The following is a 24,012-nucleotide window of genomic DNA, read 5'->3' as shown; positions in this document are numbered from 1 at the left end:
GATTCAGCTCAGGTGCCATTTTCTGGTTTGTTTGTTGTTTGTTGTTGTTGTGTAGGATGCCTTCCCTGGCTTTCCAGTCTTAAATTTATACCTTGACTCTAAGATCTTCAAGAATAGAAAATACCTCCTGCTCCTCCTTTTCTAGTCTCTAGGATCTGGCATAATGCCAGTGCATACTATGTGCTCAGTAAACGTGCACCAACTAAACTCAACTTACTGAACTTGCATTTCCCCCAGCCTCCACTCAGAATTCACTAAATGTATTCACAGTAAGTTGAATGGCTCCAAGGAGGATTTTGGTGTATTAATTGAATGGTTAGGATAGGAAAATGCAAAGTAAAGAAAAGTACATTTGTTTTTAACAATGAGTTTAAAGAGACCATTTTCTACCCAAACTGCAATGATAAAATTATACAGCCAAGTAAGAGAAAGAAGCAGAGACCTTTTGAAATATTTGACAGGACTTAACTAAGAAGATCATTAATAGTAGCTAGTAATAATAAATGATATTTATTGAGAATTTATTATATACTAGGCACTTTTCTAGATACTTAATGTATTTTATTTCAACTTTTTTCCAGTTCATCTTCCTAACTATGACATAGATATTATATCCATTAGACCAGTGAAGAGACCAAGGCTCAAGTCACTTAGCTAAAGCTACGCAGATTTAAAGTGACAGAACGAGATAGCTCCAGTGATTTCCACGGCTCCTAGACAAATGAGAGGACCATTCAGAGGAAGAGAGTTACCTTGGTGAAATGTGTGTAGTGTGGTTTTATATATAGAATCAAATGGCAGATGCTATAGAAAAGCTATGTGGAGGGGTAGGGGGCCTGCACTGCCCTCTCCCGTTTACCCATTTTTAAAAATAATGTTGTCTTTAACATGAAAACGCCGGCACAACCAGCTGCAGTGTTCACCTAATTACGAAGCCAGCTTTCCCAGGTGGTCTGAGTCCAACCACAGTGAGTCAGCCTGGCGCGGCCCCGCCCAACCTGGGAAATTTTTCCACTTGACTCTTGAAATCTGTAGCGGGGGAAACAAGTCCTGAAAGGGACTTTTCTGCCTTTCTGAGATATGAGTTCTTCCAGTCTGCTTTCCTGTTCTGGTTCAGGTGAATCTGGATCGTGTCACTGATGTCTTTAGATCCAGCAGTTTCAGTGCTTCTTGAGTGTTTCTCTCTAGTTACAGCCTTGGAAACCAAATGCTACCCGTGAAGTGCATTTTTATTAAAAACCAACCAAACAGACCTCATTTATGCTCCCCAAACCTCAGTGCCCGGCATACTGATTTTGTTTTCATGGGTGTCTGAGGCATTCACACAGTTTAGATGAGAAGGGGAGGGGGGGAAATCCTGAACTTCCAGCAATAATGCAGACAGAATTTTCTTCTTTGAAAACATGGCTTTTCAGAGGGGTTCCACACTGTCATTCCACAGAATTTCAGAAGCATTTTCATTCCTGAGCAATATTGCCAGATGGGTGTCAACACAATCGTTTTTTTTCCTTAATTGTGAATGAAATGAATGATTCTGAGCATTGCAGGAAGGTACACAGATGCATACCAGTTACCATTCTTAAAGAGTGTACAATCTGATTGGGGCATGTGAAATTTAAGTCACATAGGATTTGATTTAAATAACAGCTAAGGCAACAGTGAAAGAGATCTCACAAGACTGGAATATTTGTCAAGCAAATGTATGTCTTTAAAACCTAAATCTTAGAAAATTATTAAAAATTTGTGTTCATATATACATATGTGAACATCTCTTCTTTGCTATATGAAGAAAGCTCTGTCTTCCTTCTGTGGACCTGGAGGAATTTCATTCCAGTAATAATTTCCATTCCAAGAATAAATTTTTTAAATAGCAACAAAATAATGATACCAATTACTATTTATTGAGGGCTTATAGTGTGCTGGGCTCTATGGATGCACTTGACTTGTATTATCTTATTCAGTTCTTATAACAGTCCACTGAGATTAATACATCCTTTGTCTTGATTTGTATGGAGAGGGAGAGACACTGAAGCTCGAAAAAGACTAGTGATTGCTAGGAATTGCGAGAGCCGGGATTTTCACAGGTGTCCAGAATTCAGAGCCTGAACTCTTAGCCACACTTTCATTGCGCCTCTCTGAGGACAGCTGATCCCCTTACTCAATCACTGTGTATCCACTTGTCCCCTCAGTGTGTGGGTGCATCCTGTGTGCCAGGCCCAGTTCTAGCTGTTACATACCCAGTGATCAAGTATGAGTGTCTTCTTAAAAATCTGTGTTCAGGGATAAATGTTTATTTCAGTATTTTTGTACTAAATAAATGTTAGAAATCTCATTATCCACCAAAGTGAGGGTTGATTATCTCAGATGTGGTATATATATAAGCAGAACATCATAGGAGGATGTCCATAACAAATTTAAGATGAAATGCCAAAACAATAACAATTTGAATATTACATAAAATACGATGTTATTTTCAAGGGAGAAAAAATAGAACCGTCTGAAGGGTACACACCAAAATATTAATAGTGATTATGCCTAGGTGATGGGATTAGCCATGATTTTTGCCTTCTTTGTAGCTTTCTGCATTATCTAAATTTTTTTTTATCCTCACCTGAGGACATTTTCATTTGGTTTTTTAGACAGAGGAAGGGAGGGAGAGAAACACTGATGCAAGAGAAGAATTGATTGGTTGCCTTCCAATGCACCCAGACCAGGGATGAATGCTGGGGGACAGGGGTGGGGTAAAATGGGGGAAGGTCGCAAGCACCCGTGCCCGGACGCGGGGATGAACTCACAACCTAGGTGATATGCCCTGACTGGGAATTGAACCTTCAACCTTTCAGTTATGAAACGATGTTCCAACCACTGAGCCACACTGGCTGGGGCTGTATTATCTGGGTTTTTAATAACATGTATTCATTTTATTCATCTAACTATTCAACAAATCTTTCTAAAGTACCTGCTATGTACAATATAATGTCTTAAGTACAGAAAATACAATAGTGCATATGAAAACATGGTTTCTGCCTTCATAGAGTTTATAAATTAGCCAATTACAACAGGATATAATCATTGTGATATAAGTAAAGAGATGCACAATCTATCGCTGGGACTAATAACTCAATCTGAAGGGGTGGGAAGATTTGGGGAAACTTTTTTTCTAGGAAACTACATCTAACTGAGGATCTGAAGGAAGAAAATAAGTATTAGCTGCAGATAGAGGCCAGGAGTGGGGCAATGAAGAGTGTTCCTTGCAGAGGAAACAGCATGAATCAAGATCCAGATGAGAGGAAGCACTGTAATGAGGTCATTCATCTTAGACGGTGCACACTGGGAATGCAGAGCAGAGTTGAGACTGCAGGAGAGAGGGAAGCCGTGTATAGGACCTTATAAGTTATGTAAAAGGTTTTAAATTTTATCAGAGCTCTACGGGGAGCTGTTGAAAGCTTTTAAACAGGGAGGTGACCTGATCAGCTTTTTCTTTTAGAAACACCTCTTTAGCTTCTGTCTGGACTCTGGATGGGAGGAGTCAAGTCCTCAGAGGGCAGTTAGGGGGCTTAGCAGTAGTCCAGACCGAGGCTGCGGTGATGGCAGTGTAGGAGTGAGAGAAATGGACAGGTGAAACAGAGATTTCAGAAGCAGAAGTGGTAAGACCAAGCAATTGATTGGATGTATCACCAGTGATGCAGAAGAAGCCGAAATGTGACTTACCACCAATTCATTTCTCCATTCCCAACACAAGCTAGGTTGTTATCTGTTGTAAACTTCCAGAGTACCTTGTGCTTCTCCCTTAATAACATGGTTTGTTTGTTCAAAGTCTCTCTTTTCTGCTAGAATCTGAGCTCCGTGATGGCAGAGGTTTATCTTGTTCACTACTGAATATAATGGTTAGCACACTGCCTAGCTATAGAGGGCATGTCTTTTACTTTTTTATTGTGTTTCGGATGAATGAATGATCTGAAGCTTTCTCACCTGGGCAACTGTTAGGTGATACCATCCACTGAGAGAGGGAACAACTGGAGCAGACACGTGTCGTTTTTAAATAACCGTTAAAACAACAGCCACAGAGACCAAAAGCCAGTAAAGCGATTTTCACTTTTGGAGCAGAATTATGGAGATCCTTCTGTTCTTCAGACACTCTAAATCTAATTGGCATGACAGTCAAACAGATAGTCCCAATAATAAGAGTAGGAAGCACTCAGGAGGGGCCCTAACCAGTTCAGCTGGAGGATCTGAGAGGCTTTCTTTAGTAGGTGCTATCTAAATCAGTGCCTCAAGGGCAAGGTGAAGATAGTCCAGTCAGAGCCCAGTGGGTGGTGAAGGGGAACAACTTTTCAGGCTAACGCTGATACCCGCTGATACCTGTGACAAACCCTGGAAGCGGCACAGAGCACAGAGAACTCAGAAATAGGAGGCTTTTTGTCAAGGCTGGAGCACTAGAGTGTTGTTGACTGAGTTTCAAGTTGGCAGTGTCTCCCCCTACCCACCCCTGCTCCTGCTCAAAGCCTTATTGTTGCAACCGTGGTCGTTCACGGTATACTGTGAACTCTCAGCACTTACGCCTAGAGCAAACTCAGTTTCCTAACTGTGCTTTTGAAGTTGGCTTCTTTCCTAGAGAAGTATAGAGACAAGTTTATTGAAAGACCTGGAAAATCAGGTGAGGTCATAAATATGTGTTCCCCCTGCATACTAGAAGCTCAGCAAATAATCTTCCTGGGTTGAGCCACTTGTGAACAAACAACACCAGGTTCTGCTGGTGTTGATGGAGCCAAACTGATGGAGACTCTGGTTTAGAGCCTAAGGGTCCCTGGGAGCTGCCAGCAGCAGTGCAGCCCAACTGCCATTCCTGCCGTGGAGTGCACTTAACTGTCTCTGACAGCACTGTTTCTGGCTGGGCTGTGTATTTCTGGTAGTCAGGGAAGTTGTTACTTGTTTTGGTTTGGTTTTATATAGTCCATGGTGCTCTAATGTGATGATGACGACAGCACCTTGTTATTCTAGGATTGGGGGTGGCGTGGGTGTGTATCTGCTGGGGGCGGGGGGAGGCAGCAGGAACATCATCTGAGCCCCTGTCCTTCGTCCACGTGGTGATGCTGCCTGAGACAGGGTTATTTATTGACCTGATGTAATAGCTCTGCTGTTAGCTCTCTTGTCATCAGGCCAGTTATTTCAAGGAAAGGCTGTGGGTATCAGTTTGCTTCTGAATTTTAGGGGAGGAAATGGAATGAACTGATTAATACTGTAGCATTTAAGACTCTGGAACTTCAGGAATTATGTTAAAATTTCAGAAACAGGGTTTCAGAAGAAAGATTTATTATGCAACGTGAGAAAATAAAAGGGTCTTTGTAGGATCTGCAGCCTGCTTTTTGAAGCAGGCATCCACAGTTGACTTCTGGAACACAGGGCAGAAACCCTGGGTGGAAGTGAAAGGGGTGATGAGTGGAAGACCAAGTTCATTGACTTTGGTTGACACTTTCCTTGTTAGAATGCTTTGCAAAAGCTATGCATATTCTTCAGGACAGCCTAATGAGTATGTTTTTCCTGTATCAAACCAGAGTAGATCATATGCTTTCTTTCTGTTTCATCTGAGGATTGTGACAAAACCTTAACTTGATAAAAGGTAGTAACCCATGAGTTTTCGATACTGAGGGCCATTTAAAGGACACCTCATCGAGCCTTTCTGTCAGGGTTCCCTAATATGAGCAGGACTAATATACAGAACACTTTGAAATGATCAGTTCTAAAACACTTGCTTTTTACTAAGTTGAATTGAATTTAACTTTAACTGAAACTTTATCTTTTAAAAATCCTTTGTAAAAGGCAAAGGACTGGGCAAGTTACTTCTCTCAGCTTGGGCTTCTTTCTTCTTCTTAAAATAACAGCTATGCTAAAATATAATTTACATACCATAAAGTATACAAGTCTGTGGTTTGTGTATATCCATTGTGTTGTGCAACAATTGCCACCGTCTAGTTGCAGAACGTTTTTTCCACCCCAGGAAAACCTCGTACCCATTAGCAGTCATTCCCTGTTCCCCCTCTACCCAGCTCCTGACACCCACCCATCACTTCCTCACTCTCTGACTTTCCCGTTTCTGAACATGTCATATAAATGAAATCATATGATATGTGGCTTTTTGCCTGTTTTTTTCATATTAATATGTTTCAAAGACTCATCCATGGTGTAGCATGTATCATTTCATTATTTTCCATAGCTGAATAAGATTCCATCACATTGATATACTAAACTTTGTATATCCATTCCTCAGTTAGTGAAGATTTGAAATGTTCCTACTTTTTGGCTGTTATGATCCTACATAGAAAAGAATTTGTATAGACACATGTTTTCAATTTTCTTGGATGCCTAAGTAGGAGTAAAGTTTGCTAGATCATATGTTTAACCTTTTGAATACCTACTTTGGTTTATTCATCTTGAAAATGGAGAAAACTATATTTTTTAAAGGTTCAAGTAGTCAGATCCTCCAGGGTCACAAGGAAGATTATTTACAGTGAGTAATACTTTTTAAAAAGATCCTTCAGGGACTTGGAGTAGAAATGGAAGTCCTTTGTCAGTCACAAGGTAATCCCATGTTCATCTAGTGTCGTGATTAAGGCCCTGAGGAGGATGTAATTATATCCAATTAATTTTGTAAGACAAGCCCAAGTCATTCAAAACAACCAGGAGTTGAATTTTTGTATTTCTGCAACCAAGAATTTATCAGAAAAGCACAGGGACTCCCAGACACATAGTTGTATTATAAATAAAATATTTGTATTTGAAACATACCATCCCCCTCCTTCCCCCTGCCCCATTCCTCCTGTCTACCCCTGTCCTCCACTCCAAAACAAGCTGGGTTCCTGGGTTTGATCCCACTGGATGCTAAAAAGCAGGAAATACTGTGCATTTGCATGCTCTTTCCACAGAGCTGTTTTGAAAATGTGACAGTTGGCAAAGTTATGGGTTGAACAGTCTTTTGGGGGCCAGCCTTGGATCCCAGTCATCATTGCTGCTTTTGTCTTGGAAACATGTCCTTTATACTCACTCGTCTCCTTTTTTAATTTCTGCACAGGGCAGCCAGAGCTGTCAGCCCGAATAGGTATTTGCCCGCTATCTTCAGGGTTCAGCTTTGGAGAGCTGATCGGGTATTATGAGATTCTTCAAAGAATTATAGTTCTTTCATTGGTGCCCCTTTTGGTAATATTGTTTCTATGAAAAAAAAATGTTTCCAACATAGAATCTCAGGACAGCCAGGATCTTAAAAGTTTTTTAGAGCTAACTAACTACTCCTAGGTGATATGTGAAGACTTAACAAAACTACCCACCAAGATGGAGGCATAGGTAGACACACTTTGCCTCCTCCCACAGCCAAAAGAAAGACAACAAATTTAAAAACAAAAATAACTAGAACTGACAGAAAATCAAACTGTATTGAAGTCTGACAACCAAGAAGTTAAAGAAGAAACATTCATGCAGACTGGTAACAGGGGCAGAGATGGGCAGCCGGGGTGGAGAGGAGACATGGCAAGACGGCAGTGGCTGGAGGACTGGGTGGGTGAAACAGTAAGTGGCAGACAGAGTGGTCCCACACCCATGTGTGAGACAGACTTCACAACCCAGGGTTCCAGTGTGGGGAAATAAAACCTCAAAACCTCTGGCTATAAAAAGTTGTGGGTATTATGGCAGTGGGAGAAACTCCCAGCCTCACAAGAGAGTTTTCCTGGAGAGACCCACAGGGTCCTAGAACATATACAAACCCACTCACCCGAGAATCAGCACCAGAAGGGCCCAATTTGCTTGTAGGTAATGGAGGAAGTAACTGAAAGCCCACTGACAGCCAAGCAAGTGGCATTGTTCCCTCTTGAACCCCTCCCTCACAGACAGTGCCACAATGCAGCTAGTGGGTTGCCCCACCCTGGCAAATATCTAAGAGCCTTCTTGAACATAACAGGTCGCTGAGACCAAAAAGTATGGCCCAAATGAAAGAACAGATCAAAGCTCCAAAAACAGAATTAAGCAATGAAGAGATAGCCAACCTATCATATGCAGAGTTCAAAGCACTGGTAATCAGGATGCTCACAGAAATGGTTGAGTATGGTTGCAAAATTGAGGAAAAAGCAAAAGCTATGCAAAGTGAAATAAAGCAAAATATACAGAGAACCAACAGTGAAGGGAAGGAAGCTGGGACTATAATCAATGATCTGGACCAGAAGGAAGAAATAAACATTCAACCAGAACAGAATGAAGCAACGAGAATTCAAAAAAATGAAGAGAGGCTTAGGAACCTCCAGAACAACTTGAAACGTTCCAACATCCGAATCACTGGGGTGCAAGAAAGAGAAGATCAAGAGCAAGATATTGAAAACTTATTTCAAAAAATAATGAAGGAGAACTTCCCCAGTCTGGCAAAGGTAATAGACTTCCAGGAAGTCCAGGAAGCTCGGAGAGTCCGAAAGAAGTTGGACCCAAGGAAACACACAAGAAGGCACATCATAATTACATTACCCAAGATTAAAGATAAGGAGAGGATCTTAAAAGCAGCAAGAAGAAAGGAGAGTTACCTAAGAAGGAGTGCCGATAAGACTGTCATCTAATTTCTCAAAAGAAACCTTACAGGGAAGAAGGGGCTAGAAAGAAGTATTACAAGTCATGAAAGACAAGAACCTACATCCAAGAATACTCTATCCAGCAAAGCTCTCATTTAGGATGGAAGCACAGATAAAGTGCTCCCCAGATAAGGTCAAGTTAAAGGAGTTCATCATCACCAAGCCCTTATTATATGAGATCTTAAAAAGACTTATCTAAAAAAATGAAGATAAAAATATGAACAGTAAAATGACAACAAATTCACAACTATCAACAACTGAACCTAAAAACAAAAACAAACTAAACAATTACAACAGGAACAGAATCACAGAAATGGAGATCACATGGAAGGTTATCAGCAGGGAGAAGGCAGGGAGGAGAAGCAGGGCAAAGGTACAGGGAATAAGAAGCATAAATGGTCGGTACAAAATAGGCAGGTGGAGGATGTACTATAAGAATAGTATAGGGAATGGAGAAGCCAAAGAACTTACATGTATGACTCATGGTTATGAACTAAAGGAAGACTGCTGGTGGGAAGGCGGGTGCAGGGCAGAAGGGAATAAAGGGGAGAAAAAATGGGACAATTGTAATAGCATAATCAATAAAATATACTTAAAAGGATTTTAAACCATATCCTCGACAAGAGGTTCTTTAAGGTTTCAATTGTATTCCTTTTGTGACAGGAAGTTTACTCTCTCATAATGTACGTTCTCAATAAATATTTGAGTATGACTGTGCGGATGGAGGGTGGCAATAAGTTCACTGCATCCAGTTCTACTAGTGAGTTTATCTTTGCATCTAATTGATGAATACCTCCCTATAATTTCTTGTTTTGTTCCCTTTTAGTTTTTTTAATTATGAGCTATTTTACAAACAACAGGAATGTACAAAGAATAATAAAATACTGTCCATGTATCCAATATCTAAATTTTACCAAATATTATTTTCACTCTTTGCTGCAGATTAAAAAACAAAAGTTAGCATACATCTACATAATTCTTAGTAGCCTGCCCAGATCTGTCTCCTGATTTCTTTTCTACAGTTAATTACTTGTAAGTAATTTTCCAAAGTTACACAATTAGAAAATAGCAGGGCTTGGATTTGAACCTAGGTCTCCTTGGTTCAAAAGCTTTGCTCTTTCTGAAATGCCCAGCTACTTCATCTAGATAAATATGCATAATAGTGATAATATTTATTGCCTATTTGTAAATGAATAGTAGGTACAATGTTAGAGGTAACTTAAAACACTATTCTCCTGTTCCTCTGTTTATTATGTTATTTAAGAATATTTTTCACAAAATGTAAACATATGAATTATCACAGATATCAAATTAGTAGAGTTTAAGTTGTGAAAGTGTTGCTATACTTGAAGAGAATGTGCCAATGAAGATAGTAATCATTTTTAGTTGAGTGGAACTTTATTTTTAGGAGAGAATGGTAAGAGATAAATATGTTTTCAAGAATTTCCATTCAAAAACCTATCTGGGGGGGTCTGAATATGATTAGTCAAATATGAAACAGAGTTTTTTTTTAAGGTTGACTTGACAGTTGTTTATTATGTTAGTGGAGCATGATGTACAGCAGCTGGGTTGTACTCCTCCTACTATTGTTGGTGTTGACTGAGTCCTTATCAAAGTCTTACTTCCAGTTTGAGCTAATACGTTAAGAAGCAGTGGATCCTGGCTGAGTAGGTCCGTTGGTTGGAGCATCTTCCCAATACACCAAGGTTGGGGGTTGGATCCCAGGTCAGGGCACATACAAGGACCAGCCAATGAATGCATAAATAAGTGGAACACAAATCAGTGTTTTTTTCTCTCTCTCTCAAAAAATAAAAAAAAATGAAGAAGAAGCAGTGGGAAGAAGAAATTAAGGAAAGAGTAGAGGAGAGTCATTACTGTTTGAAAAAATATTTTGAGGGAACAGTAAGGATTTTCGATGCACTGTGAAAAAGGAAGAACAAAGACAGAAGCACTAAACCTTGCTCAAGAACCCGCAGTGTTTATTTCCTAAGTAGTTAAGAGTTTACAAAGACACATAGGCCTGGGCCCTGCCCACGAGAGGCCCTGATTTACTAGGTCTAGTGTGCATCCCAGGTATGTGCAATTTTTGTTTATTAAAGCTACAAAAAACAACCACGAACAACCACGAACCAAACGTTCATCCTAGTAAGCAGTTCCTGCCCCGCCCCCCCCACCCCGCCGCACTGTCTTTGTCTTCGCCCTTTGTCCAAATTGAGAGCCAGGATGTGCCTAGAAGAACAACTCAGGCTCTGGAACCCTGATCTTCCAGATCTCCCGAAAATGGTTCTTCCCTTCCCATCCTCTCTGTTCCTCTGCTACAGGACAGTACGCGTTCTTTCAGCCCAGTTGGCTCTCTGCACCTCTGCTACAGTCCCACCCACCTAGATCGGCTTGCATTTTCCCACCCAGCCTAGCCAAACTCGATTCATCCTTTAAGGAGAGCTGAGAGGCCAGTCCTCTGTGGAACCTTCTGACAGCTCTCCTTCCTAATTTCTATAGTTTTTACTATATGTGCAGTTCATACTTCCCTTCAGTTGTAATTTGTCATATGTTATACCCCACTTTTTCATAATCTTGTACAAAGTTCAGTTTCTGCATTGGGTATTAAAATTAGTCTGTTAGAATAACTATTTTACTTACAACCTTTTTATAAAGAAGAAGGCCTTCGGATGTGCTCTTCATCCTAAAACATCGCTATAATTTAGTATACAGATTGAGTTCTTTCAGGATGAAATCTGGTGAGGTCAAAGTCAGTAGCTTAATGATTCACCATTCTTTTACCCAACAAATACTTACTGAGCACCTACGATGTACCAGGTACCACTCTAGGTGCTGGTGATACAGCAGTGAACAAACCAGGCAAAAATCCTGGAGTTTACATGCTAGTGTGAAGAGATAGACAAGAAACAAAATAGAAAGGTATTTAAAATTTATTTTTATTTTTTAAAGATTTTATTTATTTATTTTTAGAGAGAGGGAAGGGAGGGAGAAAGGGAGGGAGAGAAACACTGATGTATGGTGTGTCAGAGATAACATCCATCAGTTGCCTCTCTCATGCCCCCAACTGGGGGCCTGGCCCACAACTCAGGCATGTGCCCTGACTGGCAACGAACTGGCGACCTTTTGGGTCATAGGCTGCTGCTCAGTCCACTGAGCCACTCACCAGCCAGGGCAGGTAAATATATTTTAGACGATGACTGTGCTATGGAAGAAAAAAAAAAACAATGGAGATATGGAGTGCTGAAGTGAGGCTTACAGTGAGTTATGGTTTTAAATATCTAAAGAAAGAGCATACCACACAGAGGATTAACGAGCTCAAAGGCTCTGAGGAGAGAGGCTGTTCACTGTGTTGGAGAAACACCAAAGAGAAACAGCACGACTAGCACAGAATGTGTAGGGGGAGAGAGGGAGGAAACAAGTAAAAGACAAAGTGAGGAGAGATGAGGGCCTTGGGCCTCATGGGCTAATGAAACGATTCAGCATTTCACTCTAAATGAGATGGGACGCCAATGGGAGTTTCCAGCAGAGGAGTAATCTGACTTATTTTAAACATATCACTGTGACTGCTGAGCTAAAAACAGATTATAGGGGAGCGAGGATGGGAGAAGGGACACCCATGAGAGGGTGATTCAGATAATTTAGGAGAGAGATCATAGTATCTTGGCCCAGAGTGGTACAGGTAGTGGTGCTAGTGGTGAAATAGTTGGAGTTTGTAAATACAATAGATACATTGAAACTAGAAATAATAAGAATTACAGACAGATGAGATGATATGTATGAGAAAAAGGAGACAGGAATACGCTCAAAGTTTTTAACCCAAGCAACTGCAAGTGTTGAGTCGTTACAGATTGAAGTGCAGTCCAGTGAGGAAGGAACAGACGCTCTGAGCAAGATCAGGAGTTCAGTTTTAGACATCACAAGTACGAGATGTCTGTATTCAAGTGGAAATCTCTACTAGGAAGTTAGATATAGACTGGGGTTCAGGACAAAGGTCAAGATGGGTGTATAAACCTAGAAATTTAAGTGAACAAAGCATCATTTTTCTACAGTAATTACTCTAGCAAATGTAGTTTCTTTGGGACTATTGGAACAAACCTTTCTACATTATTGGCAATTTGTGCCGCTAGCCTGTATAAGCAAGCTAGCCCATATAACAAATGTAATTAGCAAGAATATGAAATATATTGAACTTGCCTATTCGTTCATTCAACAAATATTTAGGGAGTCCTTCCTAATACTATGTGATGAGAATACACAGTCACAAAATGCGCCCCCAACACATTCTGGTCTGGTTGAGGTGGTTGTTAAATAGGCTGTAGAAAGGAACAAAAGTTACTGGAGAGGCCTTCTTGGTTGTAGTGGGAGTGAAATGAAAGTAGAAAGACATGTACTGTAAGTTCTTCCTTGGACAGCTTACAGACTAGTTGGAGAAACAAATACCCAAGTTAAATGTCTGGAAAAGGTGTGCATGACCCTTCAAGACAACAGAAAAGCAGTATCATGAGGCAGCATGTGAACACTTGCCAAATGCAAACATTTATCTTAGGGGCTCAAAAGAAGAGGAAATCTTCCCAGGCTGGAGTAGCAGGGACCGCTTTGTTAGGGTGGGACTCGAGTTAGGGACTGCAGAGTGAGGCAGGGTGTATGAGTGAGTGGGATGGGTTTTTTTTTCCTTTAATTCTGAGGGATGAGATGCCTGATAAGGGTTTTAAGTAAGAGAGATGACAGGGTGAGGTCTGAGTTTTGAAGACATCAAAACTGAAGGTACACAATAGACAGGGGGAGGTTAAGAATAGTATAGGAAATGGGGAAGCCAAAGAACTTACATGTACGACCCATGGACATGAACTAAGGGGGTGGGGGAATGCTGGTGGCAGAGGGGTACAGGGTAGAGGGGAATTAAGGGGAGAAAAAAAAGTGAGGCAACTATAATAGCATAATCAATAACACATTTTAAAAACTATAATACAGAGAGCAGATGACTGGAGTGAATCTGGCAGATCTGAAACAAGACTGTTGGAAATGTTTCCGCCATGGGGTTGGTTGTGAGATTGGGACATTGAACCTGAACTATCTAGCAAAGTGTATGGAATGTAGACTTGGTTGGAGATTTGGGGGTTGTTTAGGAGGCAGAAGTGATAGTCCTTTTAAAAGTGAATAAAATATCAAAGGGAGAAAGTATAAAGAGAAAAATGGAAGGCTAAGGACTAGCCATCATTTAAGCATTTACTTTAGAGAGCAGCAAAAACCAGAAAAGGAGCCAGAGAGAAGAACAAAGGATCACAGGGCATAGGAGGAAGTAGGTATTAATGTGCAGAAAGAGCTGTCCAGGCTGGTGAAGAATCCCCTGCATTATGCAGTTTTGCTTTTCATAAAGTGTTTATTAAGTTATCTCACTTGATAAAAGAATCCAAGTAAAAGACCTGAAAACATTATCAAACACTAATCACAAATCCGGCACCCTGGTTCCTCTTGTGCAGAATGGAGGTGATAATAACTAAGTTATTCCTCTAGGAGCTTAGACCAATAAAGTACTTTAAAATTCTCCTGGTTTCCAACCACTTCATTTTACAAATGAGGACAGTTAGGCCTCTGGAGAAGTGTCCTAAGGTCATAGGACTATTTAGTAACTGAGCTGGGACCAGAAAATGATCTTCTTGATTTTTAATTTAGACTTTTCCTCACACTAAGCCTAAAATGACATTCATTTGTTCTGAGCATTGACTTAATGAAAATAGCTAAATGAATTTTAAACTTCTACATTTTTTTTTTGGATGTTAACCTCACATCTTTTTTTGGCAGGGGGGATGTTAACTAAATGTCTACATTTTTTTGATGACGAATATTTTGTCTTAAGTTGTCAACAGTCTATGGTAGGAAAAAAAAGTGAGTTGACTACTTATAATTCAGACCCATTCGAGAGACTGCTTGGTTCTAATTACGCCCTCCTGAGGCCACTCTGTCCACTCAAACTCTGTCTTTCAAAGCGAAGGGCAAGTGCAACTCTGAATGCAGCTTCCTGTCATCAGCTCAGTAAGAATTAATCACTTTGTCTTCTGGGTTCCCATAGATTTCAGTGCTTTTCAGACTTGAGGTGGAAACACCAGTGTGGCATGACGTCAGCTCAGTGGGCCACCCCCAGGAAGAGAAATGAGACTCCATAACATCAGCCTGCATCACACGTAGTAATGGTAACATTACTTGTGAAACTTCCACTTCACTTACGTGCGTGCTAGACTGCAGTGTGAAATGTAAAAAGTGTGACTGACACAAGCCTGGAGGAGCGTGTTGTAAAACGGGCACCTATACCTATGTGGTTCTTTGAGGGTTGGGACTGTCTTCACCTTCGTATCCCTCATGCCCAGCGCACTACCTGGTGGGGACGCAGGAGATGTTGCTCGGAATCGTTATGAACAGTTAAGAAAGAATTAGAAGAATGAAGAGCAGGTGGGCTGGGGAGAAAGTGAGTACTTGAATTAAGTATAAACTTCTCAGTCTCCTTTACCGTGGATGTTAATATTAATTTTTTTCAACCTACTATTGACTGCAACCAAGAACCTGTGTCTGGCCTGTGTGTCTCCCCGTCAGTCACTTTCCGTGTCTTGTGTGATGTGGTATAAATAACACTTCCTGCTAACGTTGCAGCTGTCATTCAAGGATCTTAAATTGCTTTAGGAGCAGGATCTGGTGGCGAGTGCCTGGCTCCACTTGGCAGGTGCCTGGGTTAAGAACCAGGGACCCGCCGAAATCTCTGGGCTCCAGGCTGACGCCTCCCTCCCTCCTTCCCCTCCCCCGCCTCTTTCCCTCACCCCTTGGGGGGAGGAGCCTTTCACCCTGGCGTTTTCTGAGCTTGCGTAACTGGTAAGCAGAACTTGTAAAGATTCCAGTGAACCAGAAGGTTCGCTTTTTTCTCTGGTGTATGTAGGGGAGCTCATGGTAATAAAGGCTATTGATTTAAGCACCGCCGGCATCGAAAAGTCAGGGCAGAAAAACTGAGAAGGAACTGATTAGGGCTGAGCATCGGGATCGTCAAAGGAAATTAGGGACCCCTCTGGCTAGTAGCCCTTTAAGATTTGCACCTGACAGAAAGGGGATATTTGACATGTGATCACCGTTTGGGGTACAAGTGTTCTTCATCTCTTGCTTTTGGCCACATTCGATTGAGTTTTATGCAAACCAGCCACCCGGGGCTTAAACCCCGCCCCCCGCCCACCTACCCCCTTCGTTTGAAACCTCCCCCCCCCCATCTCCTTGAATTACTCCCATTCCCCATTTCCTGGAAGCTTCTAGGGGTCACTCCCCTCTCTTTTCCGAGAAGCTGCTAACTGCCTGCACTTGGACCTGGGAGGCTCTGGGAGGGTGGCAGCTCGGAGTCCCGGCCTGGAGTCAGGTTACACCACTTGTGTCTGAGTTCACGCAGCATGTTCCTCTGTCAGGGATTCCGCAAATATCTCCCGGAGGTAAAAAAGGAAAGTGCGCTGCGCTCCAGCACCCAGAGCAGTGAGCCCGGTCCCAGGTCCCCAAGACAGCACGAGCCACCCGGCCATGTCGCCGTAGCCTCACAGCCCCCGGCCACTCGCTTCATGCCGCGGTGCAGCCGCACCACGTTCCTGGGGTGAAGGGGTGACTGGGCAAGCTCCTCCCCATGGGTTGCCCACCATGTCTAATGGATATCGCACTCTGTCCCAGCACCTCAATGACCTGAAGAAGGAGAACTTCAGCCTCAAGCTGCGCATTTACTTCCTGGAGGAGCGTATGCAGCAGAAGTATGAGGCCAGCCGGGAAGACGTCTACAGGCGGGTGAGTGCCGGAGCGCGGGCGCGGCTGGGGCAGCGCATGGATATTCCAGGCTCTGCCTAGCTGTGTGGATGAGCGAGGGAGGTGGGTTCCAGGCCTGGACTGCTCACCTTGACGCCATGTGACCTTGGACAAGCCCATGCCACTTACTTTGTGCCTGTTTTCTACTTTCTCTCTGTGAAGACAGGGAGCTGGATTAAATCAGAGGCTCTCAGACTCTGGTGTGGAACTTTGCAGAACAATCCAGTCGCCTTGGGAGCTGGTTTAAGATGTAGATTCCAGCCTCACCTCCAAGGATTCTGACTTAGTAACGGATGGGGTGCTTGGAAATGTGCATTTTAAAATGAGCCCCACGGGTGACTCTGAGGCAGAAGCTGCCAGGTCCACACACCCGTAGAGAAGGGCCCCCGTCTAGCCCTGGCCCCTGGGAGGCGGAGAATGATGCTGTGGAGGAAAGGGCAGCGCCTGAGGGCATTTCTGTTGCTAGAGAAATTCATGCTTGTTTGGGAAGATCGCTATGCAGATAAACTTTAAGACAGAATCTCAGGCATTTTCAGTCTTAGCAATAGGCAACCTTAAAATGAAGGAAAGGGGGGAGGGGAAATGGTGGCTTCCCTGAGGGAGGGCTGTCTTGATTGACAGCTGAGTGATTGGGGTGGGGAAGGGAGATGGAGGGACTTGGCTGGGTTGAGGGTGAGATGAGACAGCACCTTTGTAAGAGGACTTCAGGCTGTGGGTTACAAGGATTAAGCGTCCTAACTGGTTTCCACAATATTGGTCTCCACAGCCCTCTCAGTGTCCAGGCAGGCACTGAAGTGGCCTGAGTGACCTGGAGCTGGTCACCTCTGACTTTATCATAGATTCTAAATCTCCAGCTGTTGCCGTCAGGAGACTACAACCATGATCATTGTCCGTGCCTGCTCTGGGAGGCATCACAGGCTGCTCGCTAGCATCTGGAGCAGAGGCGTGACTAGTGTCTGTGAAACCCAAGTGATTATTTGGTAAACCAACTAATGTGAACAGCTAGCCTGGGGGAATTTAGCCCTATTTTCTTTCTTTCCTGGATTTCTGTGTTTTAATCGGAATTTTCCTGAAACTGGTCTACAGTTACCTTTCATCTTTTCTGTGGGCTAGATAGTGATGTGCCTTAATGGAGCTGCTGGTGTGGAGGAGGATATTGCCAATGGACAGTTGGTGGCTCAGAGAGCTGGGGGGGGGGGCGGGGGTGCAGTATTCACTTCTGGGTAGAAATAGTGGATGAATTTGGTTGCCTTGCAGAGAGAGGAGCATTTTTCCATTAACTGTCCCCAAAGCAAGGCAGAAAGAAAAGTAGTTTCTTAGATGATGTGACTCATTTCATCTCCCCATCTGCTCTGTACTGGCTGGGGACAGAGTCTCCAGTGCACACTTGGGTGGGGTGTGCAGAGGCACAGTCATTGTCCTGGAGAAGCGGGATGAAGGTTATAGGAGTTGCCCTGGCCGGGTGGCTCAGTTGGTTGGAGCGTGGTCCCCATACACCAAAAGGTTTTGGGTTCAGTGCTCAGTCAGGGCCAGTACAGGAGGAGGTAACTGATCATTGTTTCTTTCTCTTAAAAAAAAAAAAGGTTGTAGGAGCTGCTGTGGGGAGAGGAGGGAGTGGTTACAGGATATTGTCACGTGCAGAGGTGACAACCATTTTGTTAGACCAGTATTGCCACTAGTCCCATTTAGGAAGCAGCCATAGCCCTGTCTCTTCTCAGTGTTAAGTACAGAGTAGTCAGGCAGCTACTGGCACCACTTGATTTGAGAGATCTCAAACTACTGTGTCCCTGTATTTCCCTTCTCACCAAATCTTTGTTCACTCCACCTGTCACTTACTCATCCCATTTGCCAATGACTTGGGAAAAACTAAAGCCTTAAGTTAAAATGCTCTTATTTGGAAAACAGAACACATAAAGCCGTGATTAATCATTAACTCCATAATTGGAATTTCTCTCACAACATAGTGATGAGGGATTGATGGAAACCAGGGCAGTTTCATTTTGATGGAAGGACAAGGACTTAGAAAACCACACATCAGGAGCCCTGGACAAACAGCCCTGGACAACCAGGGCACCTGGACAAGTAATTCAACCTCTCCGGGCTTGTTCCAGCCCCCGTAGAACTGGCATTATGAGCAGTGCACTCCACAACAGACTCTGAAAGTTATTTGTTGAGAGTATGAATAAGTAGCATCCATAAAGATTAACTAAAAAGATACCCAACCACTTTGTTAAACTTCATAGCTTCATACATATACAAAGGGGTACTAGTTATGTCTGCTAGTAGTAATAGTTATTATGATATTTAAAAATGAGGAAGAGGTTTAGCTCTTTTAATCTCACCCTCAAATATTCCCATGAGTGTGTTGTTATGAAAGGGGAGACCTCCCCACACCACCCAGCTTCTTTAGTTCTTACAGCTGGACTGATTGACACAGAACTAGATCAACAGGAAAAAAAAAAAAAAAGACAATTTAATGCGTGTGTTTGAGAGAATCACAATATGATGCCCACATCATAAAATGAGGCTCAGCCTTGACCAGTGTGGCTCAGTTGATTGGGCATCATGCAGCAAAGTGAAAGGTTGCTGGTTCTATTCCCAGCCAGGGCACATGCCTGGGTTGCTGGTTGGGGCACATATGTGAGGCAGCCAATCAATGTTTCTCACATCATTGCTTCTCACCCTCTCCTTTTCCCTCCCTTTCCTGCTCTCTAAAAATAAATAAATAAATAAAATCTTAAAAAAATAAAATAAAATGGGGCTCAAAGAAATTCTCAAATGAGGGATCTTTTCTTACTTTTTAAACAAAGAAACAATATCTGTGAGAAATTTACAGGTCAGAGAAAGGTAGTGTTGATTAGAAAGGAATCTCTGCAAGGTTTGGGTGTTCATCAAAGAGGAATTGAAACAAAGAGTATTAGAAACACAGCAACAAGATTTGTTTACACAGACTTTTCAGTTCTGAGTTGTTTAACTCTAGTGATAAGGGGTGTCTTCCAGGAGGGGGAGAACACCCCCCCCCCCCCGCCCCGGGAGATTTATTTTCTGCATTCAGTGACACAGAGAGGGTCAAGGTGCCCTTCTGGTACCTGCTGCAACTTTAATTCAAAGTAACCAATACGCTGTTGTGGGATATTTTGGGGTGGCCTGTCCTGGACCCCAACGGTGTCTTATGTTCATCCTTCTCAGTCACATCATGGCTCCTTTCACAAGATCAGGTTGATTAAATAACAGCCGTGTTGGCGAAGAGACATCAAGGGTGACATGCCTTGCATCATCACGTGCTAAGCCATGTGACTCAACGAGGATTTAGAGCCCTGTTTTGTGACCAAGCTTATCTTGATTTTTCTTTAGTTTTGGAAGGACACTTCTTCAAATAGAGTAAAAACATTAAATCACACCAACTGAGTTAGAATCTACAATAATTTGGGTGCTGTATGCATGGTTCTTTTAAATAAAACCAGTGTTTGTGAAACATGTAAGGCTGTTGTAAAGAGTAATTATTGTATTGGTTTACATATTTCTGCCACTTTACATTTTGTTGAGATATCTGTACTTTGGAGCGAAAAACTACTGTCCGAAGGAGAAACAATCGAGCTTTTTACCATGATGACAGCAGAGAAGGGAAGTACGGGAAACTTAAGGAGAAAAGGACTGGAGAGAGAGGGTCTTGTTTTTCCAAGTAGTTGATTAAGGGAGAAACTAAAATAGATGCAATTCATAAGGATTTTAATTAATTGTAAGAGAAGTGTTAAGAAAGAGGTATATAAAAACCTAGAAGTATCAACCTCAAAGCAAATAAATAAAAAAAGAGTTTCTCTTTTTCAAGCTGTTGGGAGAATTCAGAAATAATCAACTCATGCTAACCATGGACTAATAAAAGTGTATTAAATTATACATAAAAATTGGTTCTATGAGAGTGGGTACTTTTCTGCTGAGTGTTTAAACCATCCTTTAAGCTTCAATTTTTGTAAATAACTAAAAACAAACAGAATGAGAATTTTCTACTTATCTTCAGCATAGAAAAACGGGTGCATATACCTACCTGATTAGGTACCACTGCCCCCTCTTGGTAGCAAATAGTAATTGTAAGTTCAGTTTTGGGGGAAGACAATTTGGAACATTTAACCAAAGAAAAACCATTGCAGTACAGGTAGGTCCTGGTTCTGGAGCAAAGTAAAGAGAGAAACTGCTGTGACTGGCCCACAGCTGAGCATGGCCCTCTCCTGTGGAGAAGGGCTTGTTCGCATTTCTGGACTGCAGCTGCTCTGGGAAATAATTTCTGGGTGGCAACTTGGTTGATTTCCTCGCTGTTAATTATCTCATCCTGCATCTTCTCATTATAGCTGAGTGTGTGCCACTAGAAATATGTTCAGCCCTGGAATTTATGAAATCCACTGCTGTGTGGTAAACACCCAGTCCCCGAACAACACACACAGACACCATCCACTGTGTTTTGCCGTATGATGACTACTTATTTGTTAAACTTCTGTGCATTAATATTAAGGTGCTTTTAAAAAGATTCTAGAATGAAATTTAAAATCTGACAGGGCCAGGTCCAATAAGGAAAATATCCGGAGAACCTGCAGGCTGTCTTCGTGGACTAGATAGAGTCGATGTTCAGTGACACAGTCGACATTAGGAGGTTAAAGTGGTTGTGGTGGCTTCGGACAGGAGTTGCAAGAGTTGTGTTCCATCATTGTTTGGCCCATAACCCTCCTGAGTTCTCGGAGGCGTGGTTTCTTATCTTGGAAATCAAATGATATTTTTCCTGGGCAAACTTTGAAGTTTACACATAGCATATTTATGCAGCTAGGTTTTTAAAATTGTGGTGAACAGATACTACTTGCCTACGAGATTTTCATCATTTCTACTATTCAGCTATCATTGGGTTTAGCAGCTTGGAGTTATGAACCAGCCAGACCCGAGATGGAATCCTGGTTTACCACTTACTTGCTCCTTGCGCTAACTCGGACAAGGACTATAGTCCCTCTGACCTGAAGTGGCTGTGTTAACAGCACGTATTTTATAGGGTCTGGAGGAGGATTAAATAAACCAGTTGAAATCAGTATGATGTCTATCATGTAGTAAGTCCTGAAAAAAATATTTGCCCTTATTGTGACAAATTGAGAGACAACAAAATTATCCAGATAAGTTCAGTTACTGGACATATTTGATCTGGACCATTATTTAAGTTCTAAATTAGTTTCTTTGTCTTCAGGAGTGGGTTTGGGATCATTTATGCTACTCATTTCAATTCTTCAGTCTAGTTTTCCCACTTATAAAGAACATGGTGAGCAGTGCCCCTGTTGTAGCAGTTTTACGGTCACCCTCAAACACGAGTTCTTTCTTCAAAGACAATAGATAACAAAGGCTGGGTTTGCTAAATTTCTTTTTGTAAAAGAAAATATTTTATTTATTAATGGTATGAGTCCTTTTCTTTTATAAAAATTATTATGACTGATTGGTTATAATTAAACATTTCTTACCATTTTGGTTTAGTACTTTCTGATGTAACTTGGTCTGGTTCTAAAGTCAACTTTAAGAAGATTTTTCAAGCCCTGACCTGTGTGGCTTGGTTGTTTGGGTGGTGGCCCACGAAGTGAAAGGTCGCCCGTTCGACTCCGGGTCCAGGGCACATGCCTGGGTTTCGGGTTCTGTCCTGGTGGGGACGTGAGCAAGAGGCAACTGATCGATATTTCTCTTTCACACCAATGTTTCTTCCCCTCTCTCTAAAAATGAATAAACAAAATCTTTTAAAAATTTTAAGACCTATCTCTTTTTAAAATTGAGATAGATCGACATACTAGTTTCAGATATGCAACATAATGATTCAATAAAAGTACGTATTGTGAAATGGTAAACGAAATAAGTCCAGTTAACATACACTGCCACACATACTCACAAAGATCAGTTTTCTTGTGACGAAAACTTTTCAGATCTACTCTCTTTGTTGTTTTTATTTATTTATTTATTTATTTTTTGCCCACACTGATTTTCTTTAGTTGTAGCCTGATTTTCTTTAGGCTTTGAGCAGTACAATGAGTAACAGTATATATGAGCATACTGTTACTTCAGGGCACTGCTCGGTGCTAAGCACGCAGCAGTCTGTGAACTGCCAAGGTGCTCGGTCAGGTTAAATGGCTGAGGAACCTTTACTTGAACCAGTGGAAGGCAATTAAAGAAAGATAGTGTCATTTTTTTTTAAACAAAGTTTTCTTTTTTTTTAATATTTTATTTATTTATTTTTTAGAGAGGGAAGGGAGGGAGATAGAGAGAGAGAGAAACATCAATGTGCGGTTGCTGGGGGTTATGGCCTGCAACCCAGGAATGTACCCTGGCTGGGAATCGAACCTGGGACACTTTGGTTCCCAGCCCGTGCTCCATCCACTGAGCTACGCTAGCCAGGGCGATAGTGTCATTTTTAATTATTTTTAATCTTAACCCAAGGATATGTGTTTTTTTTTTCTGAGTATGTTTTTAAATTGATTTTAGAGAGAGAGAAATGGCGGGAGGGAGAGAGAGAGAGAAAGAGAGAGAAGAACATGGATGTGAGAGAGAACCAGCTATCAGTTGCCTCCCGTGCGCCCCGCCTGGCAAACGAGCCCGCACCCTTCTTTTGGTGTACGGAGGGTGCTCCAACCACCGGGCAACCAGGCCGGGGCAGAAAGACAGTCTCTCTGAGGGAAATCTAAATGTAGGGACTCACGTTTTGGACTCTATCAGAAAACCTGAATTCTGAGTCCACCTTTTCCTAGCGATGTCTTTGGCCGTGTCCACAACTTCTTTGAGCCTTAGTTTCCTGAAGCAGAGCCATGAATTCCTGGCCTGCCGTCCTCCCCTGTGTGGACTCCTAATGCGTGTTTCAATGTGTTAGATGTTAAATAAATGCAAAGGATTATTAGTGTCCCGCTTACCTGGAGAGTATGCACTTCTGAGATTATTCTCCAAAGTGCTATTGCAGCTACTGTTGCAGTGAATGGCATTCTTATATTTGTTAGAGTTAGCTCTCTCTAATTTTTACAGTTGGATACCTTGTTTAACTAGCTGCTGAAGTTTCTTTCCCCTATATTTTACTTACGTGAACTTAAAGAAATGTATATAGTAGGGAAGAGAGAAATATAAGTAAGAGAGAAAAATAAAAATTACTTTGGCTATGGTCATGGCTGGGGGCTCAGTTGGTTAGAATATTGTCCTGATATGCAAAGGTTGTGAGTTTGATCCCCGGTCAGGGCACGTATAAGAATCAACCAGGGCACATACACGAATAAGTGCAACAACAAATTGATGTTTCTCTCTCCCTCCCTCTCTTTCTTCCTTTCTTTTTCTAAAATGAATTTTAAAAATAAATGAATAAAATGTTGGGATAAAAACCTACTTTGGCCAAACTATTTTAAGCCTTTCTCTGGAAGCCTGGTGTGAACTCAGTCGTGTGTGCCCAGGTCTGTGCAGCCACCAGTGCCGACTCCTCGTTCTCGCTTTCGGAGGCCGGTGCAGGTGGCGTGTCCACGTCCTCTTCTTGGGGGTGGATGTAGGAAGAAAGTAGGGAGATTCCATTCATTAAATTGTTGTCACCTTTATGTTCTTGGTT

General features: G+C 42.0%; 1 protein-coding gene across 9 annotated transcripts in view; it reads left to right on the top strand.

The window, feature by feature from the left end:
• Window positions 1–24,012, top strand: part of LOC123833467 (phosphodiesterase 4D interacting protein) — a 202,492-nt gene that overhangs the window by 59,633 nt on the left and 118,847 nt on the right. For 7 of the 9 annotated variants that reach the window (XM_045861699.1, XM_045861704.1, XM_045861697.1 and 4 more), the window contains exon 4: window positions 16,293–16,403. The exons of 1 other annotated variant lie outside the window; for it this stretch is intronic. In XM_045861699.1, coding sequence (XP_045717655.1) covers window positions 16,293–16,403 — 111 coding nt within the window. Of the gene's footprint in view, window positions 1–16,078; window positions 16,404–24,012 lie in introns of those variants that run through there. One more of the 9 variants, XM_045861700.1, reaches the window with a different exon arrangement.

Source organism: Phyllostomus hastatus, unplaced genomic scaffold (genome assembly GCF_019186645.2).
Source record: "Phyllostomus hastatus isolate PE091 unplaced genomic scaffold, TTU_PhHast_1.1 phas_scaffold_216, whole genome shotgun sequence".
Classification (NCBI taxonomy): domain Eukaryota; kingdom Metazoa; phylum Chordata; class Mammalia; order Chiroptera; family Phyllostomidae; genus Phyllostomus; species Phyllostomus hastatus.
Note: the sequence above shows the minus strand (reverse complement) of the source record. Positions and strands in the feature narration are given on the sequence as shown.